Here is an 18,518-nt window from a genome sequence, read left to right on the forward strand (position 1 = left end):
TATGAGTGCATCGACTCTTAAATTAATTTTCGAGACAACAGTGGTTGCGCCACGATCAAGAAAAACGATATATTCGCAAAATTTCCTGAATTTCTGGGGTTCAGCGGTGCATCAGCCATCAAAAACTAAAATATATAAATCTCAATAAGCGGGAGAATTCGAGCTAACCATTTTTTATACCCTCCACAATAATATGGAGGGTATAATTAAATTTATCATTTCGTTTGTAACACATCGAAATATTCATCGGAGACCCTATAAGGTATATATATTCTTGATCAGCATAAAATTTTAATAATAGAAGTTTCTATTATTCCTTGAATGTTTGGTATTGGAAATGTCCTATATCGGTCCACCTATTGATATGCTCCCCATAGAACGGTACGCTCCGATTTTCGGTATTTTGAAGGTTTTAGTCTTATTATAACACCGAAAAGGCTTATGTTTGGTATTTAGTCTTCGTTGGGGTATTAAACTTTCCACCTTATTTTTTCGATATAGTTCTACGCCTTTATATAGACCCATGGAACGGCACGTCCCTTTTTTCGGTATTTTCAATGTGTTATCTTTTATATCTAACCAAAATGGATGAAATTTGGTATTTAGTCCTATTTGGGGGTATAAAACATTCCACCTGAAATAAGCTCCCATTGAACAGTACCTTCCGATATTCAGTATTTTGAAAGTTGTGGTCTCAGTATCTCACCGAAATGGCTGAAATTTGGAATTTGGTGTTCGTGTGGTATAAAACATTTCACCTGGTGTTCGTGTGGTATAAAACTTTTCACCTGAAATTTTCCGGTATGGGTCTTCGTTTTCATATAGCCTCCATAGAACAGTACCTCCCGATTTTTGTGGTAGCCTCAATATTTCAACGAAATGGTTGAAATTTTGTATTTAGTGTTCGTTGGGGGTATACACAACAACATAAATCCCAACAAATTTTTGGAATTATGTCCATGACGGAGATACATAAGTCCCAAAATAAACAGCTGATGAAATAACCAGGGACTGTAATACTCGGGACATCTAATCAGCATTACACGAAGGAGTTAGCCACCGTTAAACTTAAGACCCCCGTGTGCAAGGGGGTAATGCTAACCCTTGAACTAAGCTGGCTTTCTGTTCTATTTCCTATATTTTTCTATTTTATTTATCTATATGCATACATATTTACATATGTATGTACTTACATACATAGGTACATATGTAATGTAAATTATTCATATCATAATCTATTGATTAAACATCTCATTATAAGATTACCAATAAATAGCTCATTGGAATCTGTGACAGACACTGACTTTTTGCTGGCATTGATAAAATGAAGCATAAAATCAAGAAAATCAAAACAACCAATACAGGAGGGGAAGTGACTGTCAATGGTGTTTGTTGTGTGTGAATGTTATGTTGTTTTATGTTGTTCAACACAAGCCAGACAAGGCATCCATCGCTCGCATTTAAAATTCAACCGTCCACAAGTGACACCACACGCTCTTAATGTCAATGGCAAATAGGTACATGTAGTAACTCCGATGGAATTGGAAACTGCCTCAATGGAAGCTGGACGAATGTACACAAATTGCGACGACTGATATGAACTTCATGCATAGCAAAACTGAAGAAAAAAAAATACATAATAGTAACGAAAATGGAAACTAATGAATTGGTTGTTTGTTGGTATCGGATGAAGGACACCATCACATTAACATCACATCGTGTCATATTTATGATTCATGGAGAGCTTTTTGTCTGATAGCCCACAACTCACATATCGTTGAATACATACTCGTAACATACATAAATGTGACAGCAGCGGTGATTGTGTGACGATGATATATCACGTGTAACGTGTGCTGTGCGACTGCGTAGAATGTCGTTGTTCGTCAGAGCCTTCATTTCGATGTTGGTTGTTTCAAGAGAATTGTGGCATTCTGCCTAAATACGGATCTAAAATACTGCTCGTGCTGTGCCACCGTTTGTTTGTGGCAAACACAGACATACATACACACACTCGCAACATATCATAGGGCACTTTAAAGACTTAACATCGTTTCGAATGTCGAATGTTCAGTTTGGTTGGTACTTAAATGGAGTTGCGTAATTTTATGTGTTCTTCACTCGCTCGTCTGTTGTTGTTGTACTGTAAATTGTGGCACGTATTCATCGTGACGCCAATGTTGATCATAATGATTGCAATGATGACTGCTCGTTCGGTCGCGTAGAAAAGCGCAGCAGGCCCATGAGCTTCAAGCATAATTTGTTACTCTCTATAATTGTTTACCAAAAAAAAAATAAAAACATTGTTTAAACTATTCAAAGTCGTCAAAAAGCGGATTCTTCTCTAAACAATGTATGAAAATTAACCGAATGGTATGTATTGAATGAATTGCTGCTGTCACAATTGTGTCATAGCATCGAATAAACTAACAAACAATAAATCAGTCACGTGTATAAGCGGATTTGCTATTTGGTGTAGACAAAAAACGTTTGCCACCTCTCTTACATTATTGCATTATAAAGTAATTAGTTGACATCAACCTCCAGAAATGCCACAAATTAGAAATCCCAGCAAAAATTTGGTAAGCACTTGTCATTACTTCCTGCATTACCTGGTATGAGTACTCATTACCCTCCGCATTATCAGGCAGTACATATAAGACAGTCTACACATAACTAATTACTTCCTTACTTACTACTTACTTACTAAGTAGTGAGTGCGGTGACACAGAACTAGTGTGTTTGGCTACAAATTCTAGGGTCAATCCCACGGCAGCGGGTTCTTACGTACCGGATTGACCCGAAACCAAAAGTGTTTCGGCCAGCGGCTGCCAACCCAGCATTATATGCTGCTACAACAACAAATTCTAGGGTCGTGTGTTCAAAGCTCACCGGCGGCATTGGAGTTTTTGTTCACAAAATTACGAAGAAATGTTAATGTACAAGGATGTTTTTAAACAACCTTTAGTGTTCGTACGAGTAGACTAGTGTGTTTGGCTACAAATCAGAAGTTCGTGTGTTCAAAACTTTAACGCGCTCTAGGATCATAAAATCTTCAGTCCCATTGTATTTTTGGTGGGTTTATAACGTACTAGACTGAAAAACTCAACGAAATCTGCTAGGGCCAGCATTAACGAGCTATCAGCGAATTGTGACCTTAAATATCGGAAATTAACCCACAAATATGTTTTTTACTTTGCCTAAAGGATATCGTAGACAACCAGAAACATCCGCTAAAACAATAAAATGTAAAAATTTTATTGCTTTTTCTATAATTTTTAGAGAAATGCCCATATTTTCTTGGGGTGTATGTACACTTTTTTCTAACATTTTTCAATGTTTATAGAATTTACCGTTATTTATATTATGCAATAGACGTTTGTTGTATACAATATTATTTATTAGTGATATTAAATAAAACTATGTACTTCGATTTGGATAAAAATGTCTCCTTACCCTTAAAACTCGAGATTTATAGGGTGTATGTAAACTTTATTCTTTGACTGTAAGTACACTTGCATGGGCGTAGCCAGCTATGGGCAGGTGGGGGGGGGGGTAGTTCTCCCCCCCTAGAGCCCTAGAGAAAAATTATAAAAAAAAACTGGTGTTGTTCTGATATACCATTTTTCAAATTTAATAACCCCAAATGGACTAATATCTTTCGAATAAGCTATATAGTAGTGTAAAAACGCATTAAAAATAGGAACATGATTTTCCTCCTGCTCTAGGCAGCTTAGAAGATACCAAACATAATTTATTATTTGTAAGTAAACTTTGAATTCTGTTGAAAAATACATGAGATATGCAATTTTTAATTTAAAACTTCTCTACAAGTGGTGTCTTAAGACACGCCGTTCGGACTCAGCGATAAACAGTAGGTTCCATATCATTGAGCTAATATGAATCGGCGTGCACTCATTGATATGAGAGAAGTCTCCCATATCCCTTCTGGGATGTTTTTGCAACAATTATTATTATTATTATGCAATTTTTATACCCTTCACCATAGAATGGAGGGTATATTTTTCCGTTAGTAACACTTTGAAATATTTATTTGCAACCCTATAAAGTATACATATTTGTTATCAGGATAAAATAGTATAGATTGACTGATATAGTCTATCAAAATTAAAAATTTGTTAAAGACGTTTTTATTATATCGGTCCAAAATTAGTTTATGTTCGAAGAGGGCCATATCGCACTGTGGTTCCGCCCGTGGACAAAAATCGAAAATTTATGGCAACAAATTTGATTCCGATTCAAATCAATATTACCTAAACACATCAAATTGTCCAGTACAATTTTTGCCAATTTACAGCGGTAATATGTCAAGTAAAGTCGAAAAAGTTAAAAAGAATTCGCAGCTTATGAGTGAAATTATAAAAAAAAACCAGTAAAAAATTATCAGTCGGCTTTGCCGACAGAGATATACCCTCAGCCTGTGAATATTGAAACAATTTTTTCCCAAAAAAGTATGTATTTAGGTGGTTTTAAAAATGTTGGGCGTATGAACCGACAAAAATGTTGATTAGGATTAAAGGTCAAATGTTTTGCGGAGGAGGTATTTAACGCAATGGATTGACCATTAAGGAAGTGTGTCGCCAGCCACTACATATGATGCCATTGGGGGTTTTACACCCTTAGGGCTGTTTGCTCAAGAAGTATGGACTTGCCCCTGAAAAAACTTTTACTATCGTAATTGAGACATCGAATGCAAGTTGCTTCAACTGAAATCAAAGTGATTCGATAGCAGGTCTTAAAGTGAACTTATCCGAAATTTTGAGTGGGAGGTACCGGATGAGTGGACAAATATAGTCCATATTTTAACCTGATCTATATCTGGTAGATATATAAGGATGTGTGAAGTATGGACAGTTCGGCCACTCCCTTCAAGAGTTGCCGTACGAACCTTTTTTCCGACTATTTTTGAACTTTTGTGGGGGAGGTACCTGAAGGAGTTGACCGATATGGCTTATCTTCGAGCTTAAACTATGTTTGGACAAAATATTAGGAAGGCCAAATGTTGGACCGAATCGGCAGATCCGTTCTAGAGTTATCTTGCGTTCCAACCACCTCACGCGGTGTCATAGGGGTTTTTTGCAACTTTCATGCTATTTTCTCAGGAAGTATGGACTTGCCCCTAATGAAACTTGTACCGTTGCATGGGGGGCAGTGAATACAAGTTGCTACAACAAAAATCAAATCGATTCGAGAGCAGGTCCTAAAGTGCACTTTTCCGAAATTTTGTGTGGGAGGTACCCTAAGGAGTGGACCAATTGAGTCCATATTGAAACCTTATCTAAGTCTGGTACACATTGTGCAAAGTATGGACCAAATCGGTTACTCCCTTCAAGAGTTATCGTGAGCCCATCTTCGAACTTAAACTAAGTTTGGGCGAAATATTACGAAAGCCAAAATTTAAACCGAATCGCTTCATCCGTTCGAGAGTTATCGTGCGCTCCAGCCAGACAGACAGACGGACGGACATTGCTCAATCGTTATTATTTTAAAATTAATTATATTCGTTTAAATTTCTATACTTTAAGGATGTTTTCAAATAAGACACGAGTTTGTTCCAATAATTTATCTCACGGCCATCCAAAATATTGACCATATCTTCCTCAGTTAAGACTGCTGAGTGGAAAATTCGTATTCTAAATTCCCTTAGAACTGGACATTCTCCCAAAAAGTGAAATAAGGTTTCATCTTGATTTTGATTACATAACGTGCATTTTCGTTCTCTGTTTTCTACGTTGAATCTTGTTGCATTCAAATTTATCATTCCACATCTTGCTTTAAGAATCCATGAAATTTGGTCACTAGTAAATGAATCAGTAAAATAAAATTCTCCCCGCGAAAAATCTGGTTTGGCTTTCACATTTCAACCTCAAATTTTCTTGGAATATATGTAGCTTTTCGTTGTTGATAATATTTGAAGAAAAAAGTTTCCATTCAAACTCATTTTCCGTATTTGGCCATTGAACATTCAACCGTTGGGCTAAGTTTCTTATGTTTGGTACCCAGAGCACTTCATTTTGAAGCAGCAACTTGGTTAAAATTTTTGGTAGTGGTATCTGTACATTCCCCCCATACCATTGCTATCGCAAACGATATCGTTTTCGAATGTTTTTCGATAGTTTTGCGGATATTTTGTTCGAGAACGACACACGAAAACGAATCAAAAACGATTCACTGGTCGCTCAGTTTGTGGCAGTAAAACTTTCGTTTTCGAAGTATCGATAATAATATTATTTTCGAATCAAAAACGATACGGAAACAAATACTTTAGCGATACTTTAACGATTCGTTTTAGATATCGCTAGAAGCTCTTTAATGATATTATTATCGATATTTTTGGTGTTTCATTTTCCACCCGTTCCCCAATAATAAAACTGGTATTTTAGGTTAATTTTAAGACATGTACATATTTTTATTGAGTTAATTAATAGGAAAAAAAACAAAAAAATAATTTAATTCAATGTAAGAAATGCAAAACAGACAGAAAACATAAGAATTAATTAAAAGTATTAAATAGCAGGAGAAACTAAAACTATGTAGATTTAAATTTCTTCATTTTCTCTTTGAGATTCATCGATCTTTTGCTTTTTCATTTGGTATTTCGCGACTTTTACAACTCTGTCATGAGCATATTGAAAATGCTTTTGTGATATCCTATCAAAATCGGAATCATCCAAGGGAAATCGTTGCTTAAATGCAGCTTTAAAAAGAAAAAAAGATATATGTTTAAAATTATTATTTAAAATAGACTTAACATAAATATACTTACTCCGAATTGCGGTCGTTATAACTGACCCTCTTATGCAAACTTTAGTTGCTGTTCCACGCCAAGAAAACGTTTCGGCCAGGTCATCGGAGAATATTTTTCTCCACGAATTTCTTACAAATTTTTCAAAAGATTTCTCTGGTGCAGAGCAAAGTTCATTTATCTAAAATTAAGTTGCATTCTAAATATCCAATAAATTATTAGAAGTATCGTAATACTTACAAATGTTTTTAAAGTTTCTTCATTTTCCAAATTTTGTTCAAATATTTTATATTCTTCCAATGTTTTTAGTGCAATTTTTGGCATAATGATCGTTTCTGTAGTAGTATTTCTCAAAATCGTTGATTTTACTTTTGCTATCTCATTTCTTACTGAAATTAATTCAGTCGTAATTCGATCCATTTTCTTTTCCATATTTTGTTGGTTATCCACTACTTTTTGAAGGATGTCTAGTACTTCTGAAATTAAACATAACTTTTTTATAATAGATATATGTATGTTCTGTACCAGATCTGCAAGAATTTACTAATTGTTATCGTCCTAAAAATGTTCAAATAGTTAACCTGAAATTCTTACCTCGATTTTGATTTTTACTGGCAGTTTTTTTAGGAGGCACGGGATTTTTTGTAGCGGGTCCATTGAGAAATAGTGCATTATAATCGGTCATTATGCTAAAAATGAATTAGTGGGATAAATATATTCATATCATCATTAACAAAACAGCATATTTTTCCAGATATTAATTCAATAGAGTGCTGCTCCGTTATTGGGCCTAGCTGCATGGTTGTTGTGCAAAATATACCGATCAAGGATGACTTTATTGGTTGGGAAAAAAAGTCTTGCTTTGCAATGACTTCTTTGCTATGAATAATATAACTTGAATTTCTGCTTTCTATTTTAATAATTTTATATATTTTATATTCGGAACACTTAATATAATAAAATGAATTAGGACCTTTTAAATTAAATACAAGGTTGTTAATGCAAATTTGGTCAGACGTTTGATTAAACACATTACTTTCGCCTGCGATTGAAATGTTTAATAAACTTCGCTCAACAATACGATTGTAAATCTGCTCCACAACGTGTTCACCCTTTTTCACCAGTTTTTTCAAATGGCCAAGCAAATTCTCAAAGGGGAAGGCGCTAATAGTTTCTAGAGAGTTGAATTGCATTGCTTGGTTGCTTAGGTGCGTTAAGCAATGGAAATTGAACGTCACCATAGAAAATGTATAGAGAGATGGAACATCGGATACAAAGTCATTCAGCAAAGCAGATGCTAATTCATTCTTTTCGTGGCAGTATTTCTTATGAAGTAGAAGACGTATTGCAACGCTCAACAGTAAAAAGTGTTTATATCTTGCAGGGTCTAAAATGTCTTTCAAAACAATAGGACCAGAGTACAACAAAAATGTTCGAAACTCAGAAGCTTTGAATCTTTCCAAATCTTTAAGAGATCTTGGCTTTCGTTTAATTTCTTTTGGTATGAACTTTCTTAATGACAATAATTTTGAACTAATAAGACCAATTTTGTTACGATCTAGAGAAAACGGATGTCCTCTTACTCTAGTAAGTGCCACTAGTAACGTTTTCATAACACCAAGACAAACTACATGCATGTAGTCAAAAGGGAATTGGTTGACCATATCAATCGGTAAATTTTCAAGAATTAACCTGTCTTTTATATTGTGGTGTTCTGTATATACCCGATTTCTAAAATCGTGATCTGTTCGAGGAACGTTTTCAGACCGCAAAAAAATAATCCTTCTTTGAAACGATTGGCCTTTCTGAGTGCATTTATTGCAACTGTAAAAACCGGAATGATATTTTGTTCCTAAAATAAAGGCACGGGCTGGTGCATCGCAAACAAAGGCTCTAATATTTATATTGAAATATTTATTATGATATATCATACCCTCGCTGACTAAAAGCTGTAGTTCTTCTACAAACTCTTTCAGGTATAAGCTGGCATCTCGAGGTTTGGAGGAACCCGCGTAAATGCCAGCCACCAATACGGGTTTTGTTCCATGTACATTTATTAATATGGGCCACACCTGTTTAAGTGAACTTTTAAACAGTGGGAGCCCGTCGATATTTACATTAAGCGAGATATCTAAACAACCATACTGACATTTACTCAAAAAATCGGTTAGCGCGTCTTTAATACCGTAGTGAACGTACTCGCCAGGGTCAACAATGCGTTTAACAATACTGCGCGGTGTAGATTTTAATGCACGTACGTCTTTTGGCAGATTGGGAATCTTTTCTGCCAACAATTGTAGCAAGTTATTAGCAGCCTGATTACTAATATTGCTAACAGAAACCCAACGCGCTAAACGTACTTGAAAGTCAGAAGGCTCGACATTGATAGAATCTTCTGAAACTATGTGTCCACTTCTTCCAGGGACGCAAACCATCGCCAAACGTTCTTCAACGTCAGGAGACTCACCTTCAACGGATTCTTCTGGCAATATATTCCCACTTCTTTCAGGGACATACATCTCGTCATCTGAATCAAAAGCCGCTTCATCTTGTATATTTTGCACAGCACCCAGACTTTCTATTACATGCTTCGCTTCACACAAATATTTTCTACTTTTTCTTTTATAAGGCATATCACACTCACTCACAACAAAATTTCGCGATTATTCTTTATAAAACTTATGAACACACAAAACTCTTGAAATTGAATTAATCAAACGAACTCACAAGAAACTTTTTCAGAATGATTTTAATTTCACAAAATTAAATTTGACAACAATTCCAAAAAAATTATTTCTTTGTCTAGACTATCGAAAAAACCATTGCCTACTATTCAAAAATAATATCAATTTCGAAGTTTTGTGGCGAACATTCGAATAATATCCGCATATGGTATGAGGGGTTATTTTATAAGGGTATTGTAGGTGTATATTGAGTGTATATAAATGACTGTTTTCGGCCGATGTCTCTAGCATAAGAGCATAATTTGGAGTAAAACTTGGTACATTCAATATTTTCTTTAGGAAGTATCTTTGCAATTTGTCTACCTCGTCAAAGTATGAGAATCCCCAGGCTTGGGCCGCATATGATTGTATTGCCCTGCATACTGATTGGTAGACATTCCACTTCATTGGGATATTAACTTCTTTTTTCCCCAGGAAGTCTTTCCAGGTCGAGTTTATGGCCATCTTTGACTGGTTTGTTCTGTTTTCAATGTGTTTTGTGAATGTAAGTTTTGGTGTAAAGGTGACACCTAGATATTTGTATTCATTTGTGATTTTTACTTCGATTCCATTGTATAACCATTTTTCATTTCTACTCAGTCGTCCGCCTTTTCTGAATACTAGAATTTCAGATTTAGACATATTAACTGTTAGATTCTAAATACGACAATATTCTTCAAGGTTTAAGATCATGGATTGCAACGTCGATATATCCTCGGCCAATATTACAAAATCATCTGCATATAACAGTAACCGTATATTCGTATTGTCAATGGTTATTCCTCCTTGTAGATGTTCATGTATGTCGTTAATGTAGAGCGAGAAAAGAATAGGGGACAAGAGACATCCTTGTTGGACTCCCGAGTTGGTTTCGAAGTAGTCTGACAGTTCGACTCCTGTCCAAACTGCATATTCAGTATTCTTGTATATATTTTCTATAAGTGTAAGGAATTTGTATGACACTCCGAGTTGTGAAAGCTTGTATATGAGAGATTTTCTGAATACGTTGTCAAAAGCGGCTTTAAAGTCCACGAAGAACGCGTGTACTTTTTTAACTTCATGATGCTTTAGGCTTACAATAGATGCTAAATTGTAGACATTGTCTGCAGTAGAGTAACCTTTTCTGAATCCTGCTTGGTATTCGGTTAGTACTTGATGCTGTTCTACCCAATTACAGAGTCGATCATTTAGAATCCCCATGATCAGTTTAGCCATGCAGTTCATGAAGGCAATTCCTCTGTAGTTTGATGGATCGGTCATGTCTCCTTTTTTATGAATGGGGAATATGACTGTCTTGACAAAGGCGTTATCTATTATTCCAGTATCCAAAATTGTGTTATATCGTTTTATTAACTGTTTATGGAAATCTTCTGAGGCGTGGACAATGTGCTCATATGGGATTCTATCCTCTCCTGGCGCTTTGTTCATTTTCACCTTATTCATGATATTTTGCAGTTCTTCTAAACTGACTTCACAGTCCAATATGGGATCTGTGTGGAAGAACGGAGCGTAACTTATTTGTTGCACGTTATTTTCAGGGTTTAATAGGTTTTGGAAATAACTTTTGAATGTATCAGAGGATATGTTTGTACTAATTTTGAAGTTTTGATTTCTTATTTCTCTCACCGCTTTCCACCACTGCTTGGAATCCATCACGTGGTTTATTGTGGTTAATAGCTTTCCATTATATTCATGTTTATTGGCTTTGCAAATCTCTTTGTAGGTTTTTAAAAGAATCTAAGTACTCTCTTCTAGACTCAGCTGTGTTATTTTTGTGGTGTGATTTTAATAATGAAAACATTTTTTTCCGGGCATTGTGGCATTTGTAATTATACCAAGGCTGTTTCGGATTAAAATTTGAATTTTTCCCTGTTTCTGATTTTACTGACGATTTTATAGTATCACCAAGATCATACAACGTGAGCTCGTTTGTTCTGCTTAATGCTTTGTGTAAATTCCTTTGTAGTTCTACTCGATAGCTGGCCATTTTGTTCTTGTTCCAGACAAGTTTGGGTAATAAATTTAGGCTTTTGTTCGGTGTACTTTCCGTTAGTACTTTTATACATAGCTTAATCGGTAGGTGATCTGACCATGTGGCGTCTGACACTGCAAATTCGTCAACCAGATTTAGAATTTCTTGGGATACAGCGCAAATATCATTTACCGATTCCCCCGTTGTACTTATGAAAGTTAGATTTCCTTCTTCGTCCCCTTTTGTTCTACCATTGAGAATTAAGAGATTATTGTTTGTACACAAATCTATGAGTTGGTTTCCTTTTCTGTTTATGTGTTTATCTTTAGATTTTCTGACGTCCATAAATGCATAAATGCTGAGGGTATAATAAAGAGGTAAATGTACAATTTCCAGATTTAAACTTATAGTTGATAGCATTGACAATGCTTTTACGTAAAAAGAAATTCATACATAGTTTTCTAACTTCCTTAAAAATAAATTCTAATAAATAAATAAATTATCTGGCACTTTTAAAATCAGTACTATAAATGTATGTTGAGTTTTACTAATGTTGGGAGTATTTGGGAGACTCCGTGTTTTTTAAAAAATACACCTTTATATGGGGGCTATACCTAAACGTGGACCTATATTGAACATTTTTTGCGAGGATGTATTTTGTTTACTGAGAACTCAAAATGCGAAATTTCAACCAAATCAATTGGAAACTGTGTCTAAATTCATCAAAATACCAAAAATCAGGCATTACCTTTATAAGGGGGCTATACCTAAATGTGGAACTGCATCCAAATTTTTTCTATCATATTGCCTCGTTGTAAAAATATGTTTAAAATTTCGAGGCGGTACACAGAGGGGAAATTTGTGTTAAAAGTTGATCAAAAGCCCTAGAAAGCTCATTTATAGTCGGATTGATATAAAATTTTGCACAAAGCATATCTTCTGTACAAGGATTAATCCTATAGAAAATAAGGAAAATTGGTCCAGATTTGGATGCAGCTTCCATATATATTCCCATCTGATATGAGATAAAAATGCTCCAAAATCACTGAAATTTGACACCTGCAACCTGAACTAGCCTAAAAACATTGAGCCAATTTTCAAACAAATCGGTACAGATGTATATATAGTCCCATATACATAAATTTCATTCCAAATTTTTATTTATTGAAACTTACTTAAATTAAATTTTTCTCAATTCACATGAGAACATAGGTGTTGGTTTAGTCTGATAAATAAGAGCCCCGGTTATAAGGCGCAACAAAATTTAGTGTGAGTAAACCTTGCAATCTATATCTATATATATTAATAAAAGAGTAAAGTGATTGACTGACTGACTTAATGATTCATCAACGCCCAGACCAAACGGCTGAAGCTAGAATCTTGAAATTTTGGGTGAGGGTCAGTCTTGGTCCGAAGGTGTCAGATAAGGCTGGGTTTTAGGAAATTCGAACTAGAACGGTACGAAAAGTACTAAAAGGTACTAAATATGGTACCCTTTGTATTAGGGAAACGGGAAGAGCTAGAATTCTGAAATTTGGAACGGGAGTCACTAATAGAGTGTAGGATAGATGTACCACAGGGTTTTTACAAATTCGAAATCGAAGTGTACGAAAAGTACTAACATGTACTAAACTTGGTACTATTTTGTATTATGTGAACGGATAGAGCTGGAATCTTCAAATTTGAAATGAAAATCAAGAAAGGGAGGTAGGGCTGATATTGGAGGTGGTTTTGAAAATGTGTACTAAATGGTACTAAATTTGGTACAACTTTGATTTGGATGAACGGATAGTGCTGGAATCCTAAAATTTGGAATTAAGATTACTGTTGGAGTGTAGGTTTGAGATATGGAGGTAATTTTGGAAATTAGTACTTATGTGTACGAAAAGTACTAAATAGTACTAAATTTGGTACAATTTGGATTTGGTTGAACGGGTAGAACTGAAATCCTGCAATATGGAAATTAAGATTACTGTTGAAGTGTAGGATTGAGGGAGTTTTGGAAATTCGTACAATGAGTACGAAAAGTACTCAATGGTACTAAATTTAGTACAATTTGGATTTAGGTGAACGGATAGAGGTGGAGTCCTCAAATTTGGAATTTACATTACAGTAGGAGTGTAGGATCGAGAAGTTTTGGAAATTCGAACTTATGTGTACGAAAAGTACTAAATGGTACTAAATTTGGTACGATTTGTATTTGGGCGATCGGATAGAGCTGGAATCTTGAAATTTGGAATTAGATGACTATTGAAGTGAATGATTGAGGTAGTTTTAGAAATTCGTATTTATAGGTACGAATAGTACTAAACGGTACTAAATTTGGTAAAATTTGATTTTGGGTGCACGGGTAGAGCTGGAATCCTGAAATTTGGAATTAAGATTATTGTTGGAGTGTAGGACAATTTGGGTGTGGGTGAAGAAATAGAGCTGGAATCCTGAAATTTGGAATTGAGATTACTGTTAGAGTATAGGATAGAGGTAGTTTTGGAAATTCCAACTTATGTGTACTAAATGGCACTAAATTTGGTAAAATTTGGATTTGATTGAACGGGTAGAGCTGGAATCCTGAAATTTGGGATTAAGATAACTGTTGGAGTGTAGGACTGAGGAAGTTTGGAAATTTTGATTTGGGTGAACAGATACACGCAGAGAAAAAATATGTTTGATCCAACAATATTCCAAGAGCAAAATATGTATTGTTAACATATTGTTGGATTCCTCATGTAGTATTGTAAATCCAAAAATAGTTTGTGTCAACTGAACAATATTTCTCTCTTTTCTTCGAAAATTTGTTTCTCTTCTCTCGCTATTCGATGCCGTGTTGAAAAAACAATTTTGGTGAGTTGTGGTGTGTTTGTATGACATGCTGCCTTTACCTTTGTTTTTGTGTGTATGTACTTGTGAGACTCTTGTTTTTATTTGTTTCTGTTTTGTTTCATTCTTCTTTCCTTTCATGTTCCTTATGTTGTGGTGGGTTCTTGTGGCTTTTTGTTTGTCTTTGTTGTCAGCCAATGCAGCAAACCATGTATTGTGTTCATCAATGATTGCAATATTATACGCGACATTTATATCCAAGTTATGCGAAAAGTGTATATGAGAAGTATATGCACTCAAATCAAAAATTTCTGGGCTGGTTTTCTGTATTGACAATACTTTTTGTAAACAAAATTAGATTATGATAGTTCCTACAATCGGTATTGTTAACGATTTTAACAATATTGCGGAAATTCGAAAGTTGTTTTTGTTTTCTATGTTTGGAACAAAAGATGGTTTTGGATTTGGATTACAATGTTTGAACAAAACAAATACAAATTTGAACCAAAACATACATTTTTGTTCCAACAAAAGCGAAAAATATTTTTTTTCTGCGTGCGCTCTGAAGTGGAATTCTCGCCATTCCAAAAAATAAAAATTTCGTTAATTACCGAAATTATAAGCATTTTAATTTTACCGATTTTTGTCGGTAACTCGAAAAATTAATTACAGAATTCCGCTACTGAAATTTGTTATGAGGATCACTGTTGGGACTAGATCTGAATGGTTATGAAAATTCCCACTTTAAATGTATGCTATGCTTATACATGTAATATCCATAGGTAGTGGGCGACTAAGTAGGGCTGAAGCTGTAGAATTTGAGATAAGTTCCTGGGTTTTGGTCTGGTATTCTACCATTGGTTTTATGTGAACCGTCTTCGGTTTCTATTTTTTCAAAAAAATATTTCTTTATTCTGAACGGTTAGTAATTTTATTCGGAAACGTAGACCTATGCTACAAAAACTTTTACAAGAATGCTTTACCTTCTGAGGACACTTTTTTTAAAATGCCTCAAAAATGTGGCACGCTTTCCATGTTTTGGGGTGAGATGCGGCTGGTTTTTTAGAAAATCCGACTAAAGTGATACGCACAGTGCTTAGTATTTAGTACAACAAAATGTTCAGTGTTCACCATTTCCGTATTATATATTTTTTATTAGTTTTTATATCCTTTCCGCATACGAAGTAGCGGGCACTTTGCTAGTTCTATATAAAAATATTTCATATTTTAGTTGAGAAAAATTACATTTTTTTCGGAATGGCGCAAATATGCGCAACTTTTTATGATTGAATCTGATATTTGAGCCTCAAGCGCATAAAACATTAGAAGAAACTATGTTCGAGAAACGACGCACAGAGGGTTGAAATCTCTAATTCAAAAAATGAAATTCGGTTTTTGGAACAACTATTATTATACGGTTATAGGGTAAAGAATTCTACGTCTGTACACTGTGCTAAAGTTGAACTTTTATTCACATTTTCAAAAGTACCCGCAAAAAAATAAAATTAGCTGTTTTTAATGTGTAATATTTTTGATTTTGCGTATCAAAAGTGATAATTTTTGAATGGAATAGTCAAATACTGGTACTTATTAACATTTTAGAAAAAACGCGTTATAGAAAATGTGGTGTACAACTATAATTAAAATTAAGTAAAAATGTGTCCATATTTTCTGAAAGTACATGGAGTTATAAAAAAGATAGTATCTGAGAGGTGTGCAAATTTTAATTTTGTATTTTAGTGTAGAGTGTTTTCTTTCAAAATCAACTATAACTCGTGCCGTTTTTTGCCGTTATTTTTTTATTGAAGAAATGGTGCAAATAGTCATTTATTAAAAAGCTGGTAATTAGGGATTTTTTCCTCGCTATTATACGTATGGTTGTTATTATACCCTACACCACACTGTGTTAAGGGGTATTATGTCTTTGTGCATTTGTATGTAACATACAAAATGAAACGAAATAGACCCATAGTTCCTTTTGGGGATATACACATAATCACTTTCTGAGTCGATTTATGCATGTCCGTCCGTCTGTCCATATATTTTTGTTCGCAACATACAGGTCGCATTTTTTGTCCGATTCAGCTGAAATCGGTTCAGATTTGGATATAGCTCCCATATATATTTTCGCCCGATTTCACGTTTTTGCTATTTGCACCAAACACGCTATATGCGTCCGATTTCGATGAAATTTGAAATGTGTGAAGTGTTGTTCGGAGACTGTACAAATACAATAAATCTTGAAAAATATAAATTTTCGCGAAAATAATGTCATTTTAATGTTCACCTAATTTCTTAGTTTTCGAAAATTTACTTTTTGTTTTCAGTATGGCTGAGTTCAATCGACTCCTGCATTGGATTGGTTAATCTTACAAAGTCGACGATGGTTATAGCAAATGTAGAAAAGAGTCCGGTTGCCGTTTATCAAAATTTTTGCATAAAAAAACGATTTTCATATTTTGAGTTTTGAGCAACTTTAGGCATATGTTTCCCCTCTGTTCGGTAGCTCGATTAGAATTTTTTTTTTTGGCACTCCTTTCAATACAAGTGAAACCGCCTCTTAATTGTTTGTAATGTCAAAATGTAAAGTATGTTTGGACGATCTATGTCGCGTAGAAATATTACGATGTGCAAAGTATGGACCAGAGTGAACGAAAAAATGATTAAAGAGTAGTATAGAGTCTTCTTTGGGCCTACTAAACTTCTATCCAGAAATTTGTGAGCACTGGTCCATGTTTTATGTAGCCAAACTAAAATGATACCCCCCGATTTTAGGGGTTTTCAGGATATTGTAGGATAGTACGGCTATCCTACATAAATGGCTGAAATTTAATATTTAGTCTTCTATGGGGCTATAATAACTCTTTTCCCTAATTTGTCCATACATTTCCACGTTTTGATATAGCCACTGACATTTATGACAATTTCGAACAGTCAACTTTGCACATATGTATGTGAAGTCCTGCTTGTGCATCTAAATCATCTTCTTTATGTTTTGTGAAACAGTTTTATGTATTTGCAATAATTCACCATGATTACTTTTTAAATTTCATGTTTTTTTTTTTTAATTTGAAAAAGTATCCAAAAATATAGGCTTCGAAAATGCACACCTACCATCGAGGAGAAGGGGAAGTTTTCAAGGGAAGAATTTTTTATTTGCTGACAGAGAATACTTAATATACATACTAAAAGTTGTTTAAAATTTTACCTTTTTCATCCATAAAATTTTTTTACTGTTCGAAAAATCGAACACCAATTACGACGAAATGGGTTAAACAGATAAACAGAGACATCACGCATTCTTAGGGTGTTTCGATTCAAATCGTCTTTTGGATAACGACATTACGTTATAAACAATGTCGTTTTAAGCGATTTCGTGTGTACGTTAAATTACATATTATTAACATATTCTTGGTATGCTATATGTATCTGTTAAGAAATTACTATGCTCGAACCACAAGAGAATGTGCATCCAATGCCATGTGAACGAAAACTCTCGAAGGGAGCAATGGATTTGGTCCAAAATTTGCACATCGTATTACAATATTTCATCAATTCGGATATAGTCCTTCGGGTACCTCCCATTCAAAATTTTAATTTTTATTTACATTTTCTCTCTAAATTGGGTGCAATTTAGCATTAAGTGTTCGTAGTGATCAAAACACTTCTCCGCCAATAGTTGCGGACATAGGTCCACGTTTTGGTATACCCCTAAACAACGATACCACCAAATTTCAAGTAATTGGTTTACGCAATTCACCTAAAATCGTGGCCAACAGAACTTTCATAACGGAAAGAAAACTAAATATTCCTCATAAATTCAGAATATTTTATGGTGGAAGCTTTTTACTTGTTTTTCATTAGGTATGTACCTAAATAAAGGGTTTAAAATTTTGTATGTAAACACTATACACATAACAAAAAAAAAAATAAGTTGCACCACCAATGAAAAATTTTATAAAGGAAATAAATGTCAAATGAAAAAATTATAAAGAAAATAGTTTTCATTTCAAATTTTCATAGAACAAGAATCCAGCCCCTGGACCAGCCCCTGGACCTACATACATACATATGCAGCCCATTTTCAACACCAAAAGTCATAAGGGCCTACAATACGTTTGACCAAAATTGTATCCACCCCCTTCAATACGTTCGAACGTTAGAGAGATTTCCACCAACGCACAGTGCGAAATTTGGGAAGTTTAGTGGAACTTTAAGGGATTTTCAAAGTACATGAAAT

The 18,518-nt window shown here is 34.6% G+C and overlaps 1 protein-coding gene across 2 annotated transcripts; it reads right to left on the reverse strand.

The window, feature by feature from the left end:
• Positions 1–6,458: 6,458 nt before the first annotated feature.
• LOC141405616 (uncharacterized) lies at positions 6,459–9,540 on the reverse strand. Of its 2 annotated transcripts, XR_012413240.1 has the most exons (5): positions 9,411–9,540; positions 7,361–7,455; positions 7,007–7,242; positions 6,788–6,947; positions 6,459–6,718 (listed from the first exon to the last, which is right to left on the reverse strand). XR_012413240.1 is itself a non-coding variant. In XM_073990185.1 (4 exons), exons 1-4 carry the CDS (start codon positions 7,449–7,451, stop codon positions 6,561–6,563), a joined length of 645 nt encoding a protein of 214 aa, XP_073846286.1. In that variant the 5' UTR covers positions 7,452–7,609; the 3' UTR covers positions 6,459–6,560. The 2 variants fall into 2 exon arrangements, 1 of the variants encoding a protein (XP_073846286.1); XM_073990185.1 differs by lacking the exon at positions 9,411–9,540 and having other exon boundaries at positions 7,361–7,609.
• Between the last annotated feature and the right edge of the window lie 8,978 nt (positions 9,541–18,518).

Source organism: Musca autumnalis, unplaced genomic scaffold, assembly GCF_047663935.1.
Source record: "Musca autumnalis isolate F117 unplaced genomic scaffold, ASM4766393v1 scaffold_5, whole genome shotgun sequence".
NCBI lineage: Eukaryota > Metazoa > Arthropoda > Insecta > Diptera > Muscidae > Musca > Musca autumnalis.

Excerpts from the sequence above, each read along its gene's own strand:
- LOC141405616 (XM_073990185.1), bottom strand. The coding sequence starts at position 7,451 with ATGACCGATTATAATGCACTATTTCTCAATGGACCCGCTACAAAAAAT. Across the intron at positions 7,243-7,360 it reads CAGTAAAAATCAAAATCGAG|AAGTACTAGACATCCTTCAA; the intron begins GTAAGAATTTCA and ends GTTTAATTTCAG. Across the intron at positions 6,948-7,006 it reads AAGAAACTTTAAAAACATTT|ATAAATGAACTTTGCTCTGC; the intron begins GTAAGTATTACG and ends ACTTAATTTTAG.